At 43.9% G+C, this 10,813-nt stretch overlaps 1 protein-coding gene across 2 annotated transcripts in view; it reads right to left on the reverse strand.

Annotated features, from left to right (window-relative positions):
* The window catches only part of BZW2 (basic leucine zipper and W2 domains 2), a 44,901-nt gene extending 34,526 nt beyond the window's left edge, over window positions 1-10,375 (reverse strand). The window contains exon 1 of one of the 2 annotated variants that reach the window (XM_035128864.2): window positions 10,241-10,375. In XM_035128864.2, the coding sequence (XP_034984755.2) occupies window positions 10,241-10,353 (113 nt within the window). In that variant the 5' untranslated portion in view covers window positions 10,354-10,375. Of the gene's footprint in view, window positions 1-9,937; window positions 10,216-10,240 lie in introns of those variants that run through there. The other variant, XM_060280739.1, reaches the window with a different exon arrangement.
* Window positions 10,376-10,813: the final 438 nt, after the last annotated feature.

Consider the following 10,813-nt stretch of genomic DNA (forward strand, 5'->3'; position numbering starts at 1 on the left):
TTGCCACAGTACAAGAACAGAAGGGAACACAGGAAGTTAACTATGCTGCCCAAGTATGACTGACAGCCAAGATATCTAAAACTGGTGTATAGGGCTGCTCTTCCCATTCAGAAAAAACAAACAAAAAAACCACCATGTGACAATACAGTGGTGGTAATATCCTTCAATGACAGTATCACTTCAGAATGTAGGAGGTGTTAAGGATTGGACATTTCTTATGGACTTTTTGTATGAAAGAGAAAATGATCTTGTAATATCTGGATTTGAAGATTGAAAAAATACTGGTTTATAGAGGATAGAATCAGGGCCGTCTTAAGCACCTCTGGCGCCCTGGCGCTGTGGTGCGACAGATCCCTCTGGCGCCCCGCCCCCCCGCCCCGTTTCCCAGCGTGACGGGTGGGCGAGCGCTGCTGCGCGACGGACAGACGGGCTCAGCGCGCAGCACTGCTGCCGAGGGCGCTGCTGCGGGCCGGCGCCATGACTCCCGGCGCCACCCAGCCTGGCCGTAGGGCCGGCCCTGGATAGAATGGTTGGATTTTGAGGAATGAATAGCACATACAGCTGCAATGCAGAGAACTATAAGTTCTTTTATTTTCTTCATCTTTATTTTTTTCTTTTTTCCCACGCTTTCTCTTTTTTAGGCTTCTCCTTTCCGTGCCTTTTCTTCCTTCTTGCTTTGTTCTCTTATAGACTAAGTAGCTGTTTTATCTCAGTATATTATAAAAGGATACTTTGTTTATTTTTGTATCTCTTTGAATAAGTATCAAGAAATATATATACAGTATATATTTAAAAACAGAATATAGGAGGAGCTGTATGACTGAGGCCTGTAGAAAGCCAGTATGCCAAGACAGGGAAGAATTGTAGCCCTGAGGTGAGTAACTCGGGGGCCGAATACATCCCTCCAGGCCTCTCTACTTGGCCCCCGAGACTCTTCTCAGGTCCCAGTGTTTCCGGACTCTGCTTCGCAACCCCAAGTGCCTCTGCCAGACTGGAAAACATCCTTGAACAGTCATAAAGTCTCATTACTTGCCTCAATGGGGAGGGGAATCTGTGTATAGATTGTTCTGAGCAACATGTAGCCTATGTGCAAAAGCATGTTGCAGATCTACTGCCCGCTATTGCCTACCTGTTAGTTGAATGTGGTCCCCAGAAGGCTGTCTTGGGTGGAATGTGGCGCTGTGGTTGGAAAAGGTCCCCCAACCCTGTTCTAGCCTATCCTTCCACTGAATGAGCTACCGCTTTTTTAAAAAAAAACCACCCAAAATAAAGCTCACCCCAACTCTCCTTTCAAATAATGAAGCCTGAATGCATATGCTGTATTTCCCCACTCTGTGTTGATCTTTCTGCCATAACTTTCTGAACATGTTGCACTCCTGCCTCTAACCTGAAGAAACGTCTCCACTCCCATCATTCAGCCCGGAGATCCAGCGCCAAGGGCCTTCTGGCAGTTCCCTCACTGCAAGAAGTGAGGTTGCAGGGAACCAGGCAGAGGGCCTTCTCAGCAGTGGCACCAGTCCTGTGGAACACCCTCCCATCAGATGTCATGGAAATAAACAACTATCTGACTTTTAGAAGACATCTGAAGGCAACCCTGTTTAGGGAAGTTTTTAATGACTGATGTTTTAATGTATGTTTAATATTTTGTTGGAAGCTGCCCAGAGTGGCTGAGGAAACCCAGCCAGATGGGCGGGGTATAAATAATAAATTATAACCACAAAATTAAACACATGAAAAAATATGAACACCTGCCATTGAGACCACCTTTGGCCTTTTGGTAGACAAGTTGCTGCCCACTCACACCCACAGTAATATTCCAGATTTCCCAATTGTTTTCTCTGGGAAACCATCACTTCTCTGTCAGGAAAGAGGAAAACACAGCTTCAAAACGAAGCCAGGCAGTCCCTTCCCCAGTCTCCATATCTAGAGAGAAAATTCTAGGGTGACAAATGAACCAAGGAAGACCCCCAAAACAGCTTCAAAATAAACTAAAAAGTCCCTTCTTCGTTGTTTGGGGAAGGGACTTTGGAGGTATTCTGAAGCTGGTCTTGGATCTTCTCCAAAATGGAGTGGGATTCACAAAGTAATTGCTTTGAATGGTGCCAGCATTTTGCTTCATAATGTTCTAAGAAAGAAAGAAAGAAAGAAAGAAAGAAAGAAAGAAAGAAAGAAAGAAAGAAAGAAAGAAAGCTCAGAGTCTGGGCCAGGCATCTCCAAACTTTGGCCCTCCAGATGTTTTGGACTACAATTCCCATCATCCCTGACCACTGGTCCTGTTAGCTAGGGATCATGGGAGTTGTAGGCCAAAACATCTGGAGGGCCGCAGTTTGGGGATGCCTGGTCTGGGCCCTCCTCTCATGAAGCTTGTCAGTTACCTGGTTTTGAACTCCGAAGAAGAAGCCAACCCCACAATTTTCTCGTGTGTGCAGTTTATTTATGTTTCACGGGGCCTGCTCAAGAGAAGTTCCCAGCAGATTGTTGCCTAGAGAGCACAAAAAAGCTCTCACTCATTACTGAAGGTTCTTACTCCCCCATATAGGTATAACCTCATTTTTTTCACCATTTTAAAGAAAGGGTAGACACGTCACAAATGGAGTATCTGTGAAGTGAGGCATGTTGAGAGCACTCGGTAATTTCATTGACATGGTTACCCCTTAAACATATAGTCAAAAAATAGTGGATAATTAAAGGCCCAGAGAAACCTGCCTTTTGCAGATATGTCAGCCTGCTGTTCTTCAGGCAGTTATTGATGCCACTCCAACTCAATACACTTTGCTAATAAGCAAGCTCTTTTGTGAGCGTTGCTGACAAACTGATGCTCAATCTCCCAGGAACTCCAAAGAAACAGTTATGACAGGGAGTGAGGGGAAATAATGGAAGAATTCAGCTGGCTCAGAAACTTGACAACCTGAAATTTTGCAAGTGGATAAGCACATGTTAAGTGTGCATGTGCACTCTGTGGGATAGTAGAAAGCATTAAGGGAAGGGCCATAGCTCAGTGAAACAGCACATGATTTAATGAAAAAGATTGTGGGTTCAGTTCCTAGCATCTCCAGGGAAGACTGGGAAACATTTTTCTCTGAAACCCTGAGAGCCGGTCAGTGCAGACTGGGAGTAGGGCATGCTTCTCAACCTGAGGCCACATGCCAGTGTTGTTGGAGGCGAAAGTGAGTTTGGCCAGTGGCATAAGTGGAGGAAAGGGACGCAGGTGGAGCTGTGGTCTAAACCACTGAGCCTCTTGGGCTTGCTAATCAGAAGGTTGGAGGTTCGAATCCCTGCGACGGGATGAGCTCCCATTGCTCTGTCCCAACTCCTGCCAACCTAGCAGCTTGAAAGCATCCCAGTGCAAGTAGATAAATAGGTAAAGGCATTTCCATGCACTCTGGTTTCCGTCACAGTGTTCCGTTGCACCAGAAGCGGTTTAGTCATGCTGGCCACATGACCCAGAAAGCTGTGTGGACAAACGCCGACTCCCTCGGCCTGAAAGTGAGATGAGCGCCTCAACCCAATAGTTGCCTTTGACTGGACTTAACCGTCCAGGGGTCCTTTACCTTTTACCTTAAGTGAAGGAAGCAAGGGATGTGACTCTTGCAGTCCAATACAGCTACATTCCAGCCACACGAAATTCAGAGGTTTTTACACAGTCACATACACCCCTCCATTCAAGAAATCAGTATTTATCACCACAGCAAGGACAAATTCCAAGTGCACTTAAAAAGGGAATGGAGCCAAAAACACTTAAGAAGTTCATGGTGAGGGGTGTGGCCTGGGAGAAAGAAATGTTACCAACTGAGAGAAGTTTACAATTCTGCAAGCAATACAGATACATTTATTGTTTTCCTTTGCCACACCTTTGGCTTCTTGAGGTTATTTTATCATGCTCAACCTTGGATTTTTTTTAAAAAATGAAAGTATTTCAATAAACCTATTCATGGGCTAAGTTGACAGCATAATGCTCTTATTAGGATCAGACATGTTTAACTTCTGGCTAAAAAGAAAAAAATTAATTCATTCTGTGTTCATGCTGTTTAAAGCTTCTGGGTTGGGTTTTGTTTTGGGTTGGGGTTTTTTTAGATTTAAGGTTTGCTGAAATGTAGTAAAAACACATCCAGCCCTGCATTACTGTTATAAGCACCAGACTTTTAAAAATTTGTAGACTGATTGCTTTTGTAAAAAAATGCAGCTCCTTTGCATATCTTGAATTAGAGATCCATTGACGTGTTCTCCATGCCCCTCTCCAAAATGTCACATTTCATATTCTTCCCCACCATGTCTACTGTTCCTCACCAATATCTTATCATTATGCTATATGTTGCACAATTCTGAACAGGAAAATGTGTCCCAAGTTGCTTAGCAGAAGAGCAATTAAGGGCAGACTGAACCAGCTGACAAATCTTAGGACCTAAGAAGAGACCAGTTAGGTCAGGCCAAGGGTGTGTCTAATTCAGAATTTTGTCCTCATAACAAAATTCTCATGGGAAGCCAACAAGCAGAACACAAGGGCAACAGTAATTTTCCAACATATGATTTCTAGCAACTGGTAATCAGAGGAATACCGCCTCCAGTACTGGATGTAAAACATAAGTCATCATGGCTAGTAGCCACTGACAGACTTATTATCTAACCCCCTTTTAAAGCCATCTAAACTGGTGGCCATATTGTGATAGAGAAGGTCATAGTTTCCACCTTCTCCCTATCCGCTTAAAGTTAAGGTGACAAAGAAATGGAAGTCTAAGAAGCGTAAAGCATTGCAGTCACTTTACAATTGACATTTTTCCTACATGGGGGTGTTTAGGTGTATATTAGTTATCTAAAGTGCATGTGCAATTTTGGAAGGAATCTGGGGGTGGATGGAAGACTTTCTATACCAATGGACTCCTTTTTTTTATGGGGGTTGACCTTTGCCTAAAGAATTACAATACCTTGGCACGAGATAGCTCAGTCAGTAGAGCATGAGGCTCTTAATCTCATGGCCGCTTCAAACTCTACAATTCTGTGATTCTATAGAAAACTGATGAAATGCCTTCGGCTAGGAATGCCTGGGAATATACTTCAATTGCCATGGTTTAGATGTTCCATGAGAAACATTTTTAACATTATGACAAAAAAAGAAGAGACTAAAAACACTAGGTTCTATCCAGTCCCAGTTACACTCCGAGTAGACCCATTGAAATTAATAGGCACGACTAACTTGGCTCCATGAATTTCATTGGATCTACTCTTGAGTAAATTTAGTTGCATGCAGCCAAGTTACTTGTTACTGATTTGCGGGAGATGAGTGTGATTTTGGAATGGAAACACGGTTCAGACTAGAACACCAATTAGCTTTCCTTGGGCTGCACAAGAATCTCTCTGTACAGTATTTATTCTTTCAAACCCATCTAATAAACATGGAATCAAGTGTTCCTATTTTTTTTAATAAAAAAAGCAATCAAAGATATAAATAGTTTCCCCATCTTTCTTTAGAGGCGCATAACAGAAGACTAAATGTGGTAGGCACTAATGTACATATTTTTCTTCTTACAGACTGAATTAACATCCTACACAGGTCATGTTGATGTTGCCGAAAAAAGACAGCTTAATGTAAATAAAAACCTACAACCTTATCCTTAAATACTCGGTGGCACTTGCTTCTTTTTGCATTTTCAGAAGAAACCACAGGAAGAATTGAAGCAATGCCAAATCAAAGAGTCACACAACAGGAAAAAGGCTGCAACCATAGACATTGATTTATTTATTTTTCTGCAATTGGGGGAGTACATTCCATTTAGTTATAGAGCTGTACATCGGGTTACAGACGCTTCAGGTTACAGACTCCGCTAACCCACAAATAGTACCTCGGGTTAAGAACTTTGCTTCAGGACGAGAACAGAAATTGTGCTCCGGCGGTGCAGCGGCAGGCCCCCATTAGCTAAAGTGGTACCTCAGGTTAAGTAGTTTCGGGTTAAGAACGGACCTCCAGAATGAATTAAATTCTTAACCTGAGGTACCGCTGTATATATAACACAAGGGGAGGAGGTAAGGTGATAGAAAACATTCTCAGGATACAATGGGGGGGGGGAAGGGGAGCTATTGCTTTACAACTTTAGTTGCCTGTTCTAAAGCAAACACTTTAGACCAGTCCATAGATTAGCAATCACTGCTCAACATACACTGTAATTACTTGTTCATTAACAAAATGAGACAAAAACCATAAAGCACCGAAAACTGTCAGAAGAAAAGTAAGTGATTCAAAAATGCTACATGCACCCAAAAATGGAAAGATGAAGGCATCCTGATGAAAGAAAAATGAATACAAAAACTTATGGACTATGCAGAAATGGCGAAACTTACCGGACGAATAAGAAACCAGGATAACAAACTTTTTATAAAAGGAATGGAAATGGTATATTGAGTATTTACAAATTGCAAACAGATAAAAACATCGACATGACTATTTTAATAACCTGCAGTTTTTAAAATACAGATATATGAAAATAGATGAATAAAAGAATGATTTAATATAACTTGGAAAATGCAGGGAATGAGAATGAAAAAATTAATGAACCGCAGAAAGAGGAAAGAAGTTGTTTTGAAATGTTTGATTTACTGTTAAACTACTAGTGAAATGTATATAAATGAAAATCATAAAATTATTTTAATTTTTTTAAGAAAAAGAATTGCTACATGCATGTATAACTACAAAATCTATTATTTTGCCAGCCTAGAGATTTTGCTACCTTAAACCACAGCAAACAATGTGCACAAGCAAGAGAGATGCCCGCTGCTTTGAATGGCTTTTAAAATCCCTTACTGGCTGCATTCACATATCCCAGTCAAGCTAATGGTTTTCCATAGATGTGCAGATCACTCCTCCCTGCTAGGGGGCAGAAGTGACAGGCCACAATCGGTGGCTTAGTGTTCTACCCAAACCAGGGATCATGGTTTGCTTCACGCCAAACAAGCCATTATCTGAAGCCACTGTTTATTCTTAGCTTACCAATTGCGGTTTGGCTAGAGTGAGACAAACCAGGATCCTTGTGCAGACATAAACATGAAGCCAAGGGTTGTGGATTGCTGCTTTCACTCATTAGTGGGGATTCATAGTGAACCATTAACCATGGCATGTGATGACTGGGTTGATGCTCAAATGTCAACATGAAGGAGCACATCTAATTACAAGTATTGCCAGTGAGTGCAAAAGACATAATGGAATCAAGACATATAAAGTGCATTTAGCAACCATCTGCAAGTGGGAGAGGAGACCTATCTCTTAACGGTCGAGCAATAATCACAACAAAAGTTCTAATTAGTTCTAATACTGTTTCAAATATTTTCCAGTCAAACTACAGTTGCCTAAGTTAGGTTTTATTGTGAACATAGTGATGACATTTTGTTTTTTATAATTGTGAACATAGTGGTGACATTTTGGTTTTTTTTATAAAGCATCCAAGAGGGTCATTTCCCCAAAGAAATAATGTTTGTAAATTGTGGGTGAATTTGCAGAAACCAGAAAGCCATAAAGAGGGGAGTTTTCCATTTTGCCTCAACAATGTAATTAATTCAGAGTTGTCATCCAGGTGCAAGCTATGCTAATTAATCACACCATGGAATCTGAATTTATTTTTTATTTTATTTTTTGCACATAACTTTTTACCAACTTTGGCACTAAGTTACTACAAAAATGTCAAGCTGGAGTAACTTTACTATAATATTTTTTCTCTTTAAAAATGTGCTTTATAAATCTTATATAATAAATAAACACCTGTCTTGTTTATAAACAGAAGGAAGACATGCAAAAATACATGCACAAGTAGATAAATAGGTACTGCTGCGGTAGGAAGGTAAACAGCGTTTCTGTGCGCTCTGGTTTCCATTGTGCCAGAAGCGGTTTAGTCATGTTGGCCACATGACCCGGAAAGCTGTCTGTGGACAAACGCCGGCTCCCTCAGCCTCAGAGATGAGCGCCGCAACCCCAGAGTTGCCTTTGACTGGACTTAGCAGTCCTGGGGTCCTTTACCTTTACCTTAAAGCACAACATATCTAAGGGAGTGGGAAATAAAAATATATGGTCCTGAGTATCTGAAAGTATGATGACAGAATGGGTTGTAGTATTTTACAACCCACATTTTCAATAATACTATGCATACAAAATTCCCTACTAGTGGAAATTTAAGAGATTAGGAAGGGGGCGGAATTAAAACCTTCCACTCTCCTGCATTATGGGTTGTTTTTTTATTAAGAGGGCTGTGTGTGGTTACTGCCAGTCAGGTTTTACACTGGAATCATTCAAAAAGAGCACCTCCTGTATTCACTCCTATGGCCCATCATCCTATTCTGCTGCATGTGTACAGTAGACTAACCACACTTTCTGGTTCCATGCTCAGAAATAAAAAACGCTGCCTGATATCACACCCTACGTGTAAGCATTGAAAAAAGAGGGGAAACACCATTGTTGGTCCCATTCTGACCTCTGAGAAAGGACACATGATTATTCCAATTGAAGAATTCTTAGCAGGGGCTAAGTCCCCATGGAGCATAACTGGACTTCTTGCTCAGTAAGCATGTTTAGGACCAGACTGCATTTAACACAAGCTTTTCTTTGCCTACCAAAAATAATTATTATTCAGGAGGTGCACTAATTTACAACTCAAGCATGCCAAGAAGAAATTCCCTTAATCCTCAACTGAAAAAAAAGGGCAGCAAAAGGCTCTTAAGTTATAAATTAAATGTACCGGTCATTCATTCAGGCTGCAGGCTGCAAAACTACCCAATCCAAAAAACTAATCTCCGAGAAATCCTCAGGGCTAAGCAATACTTGTGACTTGTATCCAGCGGATAAAACAATTATTTAAAATGATCTTTCCTGCTTTTACGCAACTTCCTTCCCTTCCTTTTTTAAAAAAAGAATGGAAGAATAAAATCTGAACTCCCTCAAAGAACTCACATCTCCAATTTAATGCGTAAACAGAAAGTAAACAGCTGAGCGATGTCTAGACGACCTCTTCCTCCAAGAGGCTTACAAAACACCTGTAACCACTAGGATGACTAAATAATGAATCTCAGCCAACTTTTGAAGCACACCTTCGTTTTAAAAGCCTGAAAATTAAGACACCGCTGTCCAGATTTCACGAGAGTCTTTTTTCTTTAGGGAAACGTTTCCAGCGCCATCCTATGCACCAAAAGCAAGTCCCATTCAGTTTCATGGAGCTTACTCCCCGGAGAATGGGTATGGAATTGCAGCCTCAACCTGACACTGGGATGGCTCCCCACATGCAGCCAGGCGGGCTGGTGGCACCACGCAGGTTAAAGTATCTGGAGTGCCAATGGCGCCTCGGTGATAAAACTGCGCACAAGGCAGCGCCGTGCCCTCCTCGCACACACAGATTTGTTGCACGGCTCCGGAGCAAAGCAACCACCACCGCGTCCTCCCCACCGCAGCCAGCGCCCAGTGGGTCTGTTGCCGCCTCCCACCCCCGCTCCATCCCCAGAAAGGCTCTATGAGGAACCAAAGCCAACTCCTTCCTTCTGCCGCCTGCTTGCACCCAGCAGAACGGACTTCCGCCAAGGATGCAGGCAAGGAGAAGGCGATACGTCTGAACCCTCACATACACAACACGTTTCTTCGCATGCAGCAGCCACTGCCGAGCACCGGCCGGCCGAAGCAATCAGAAAGCAATTCACCGCCAGAATGATAGAATCATAGGGACCACAAGGGTCATCTAGCCCAACCACGCGCCTCCCTGCAATGCAGGAACCTTTTGCCCAACGTGGGACTCGAACCCACAACCCTGAGTTGAAGGGTCTTGTGCTCCACGGACTGAGCTATCCCTCCAGCATCCCCCTCTCCTAGAGGCGCTCAATTCACCCCGGCTTGTTCTTTTTCTCACCCTACCCCATATAAATGACAGCTGCCCCCCCTCCCCGCAACACCGATCCCCGAGTTGTCTCGTGTCACCTTGCTAAAGGAAGACACGCAACCTCGAAGTTCACCGCGTAAAGAGGAAAGCGGACCCTCCCAGGCTGCTGAACTCCCCTGCTTTTCCGGCGGAGTCAGCAGGCAATTGAGGAGCAGCGCCCCTCTCTCTCCCCCCCTGCCTTTTGCAGGAGAGGGTCGTGTAGGAGCGTTTCTGCCTCTTTTGTGCATTTCGCGGACACTCCCCAGCTATGGTCTTCCTTGCTCCTGGACCCACCAGCACCCTCTTTTCCACCCCAACCTCGGCGCCTGCCCCTCCCTCTCCCCGCAATGCCAAGCTTTTACCTCTCTGGGGGAAGTGGCTCTTGTCTAAGGAGAAGAAGCAAAGAGACAGCAGCAGCAGCACCTCCGCCAGAAACAGCAGCCACAGACAATGGAGAAGTGAAGGACGGACACATTAACACACACAAACGCGCGCAGAACGCCGGCTCAGGCCCCGCCTCCTTCCCCGCCCGGCCGTACCATTTTACCAGTGAGGGGGAAAAATAAAAATAAAGGAAATTGTGCATGTCCAGTTGGGCACTCTCCTGTCTACACGCGTTCCTCTTTAGGCAGCGTCCAAGACGACTCCTCCGCCCCCCCTCCCAGCCTGAAATGCTAACTGGGAGAGAGCGTCGCTTTGTTTACTTATTTTATACACCCCCCTGTCTTTTGAGCGAGTGGTTTAACCCCCCCTCCCCTTGTTTCTCACGGCAGCTCCGGGAGAGGAAGTTACAATGTCGCGAGCAGCGGGGATTCTTGCGCGGGCGTAGAGGGGGATATCCGCTGGCCGAAGCGCGACGGGGGGCAGGGGGAGCGCGCCGAGGTTCCTTCTACTCTGGCGGAGCGTTGGGGGCTGCGCTCATTTTTCTCCTCACT

This window comes from Zootoca vivipara, chromosome 12 (assembly GCF_963506605.1).
Source record: "Zootoca vivipara chromosome 12, rZooViv1.1, whole genome shotgun sequence".
Classification (NCBI taxonomy): Eukaryota; Metazoa; Chordata; class Lepidosauria; order Squamata; family Lacertidae; genus Zootoca; species Zootoca vivipara.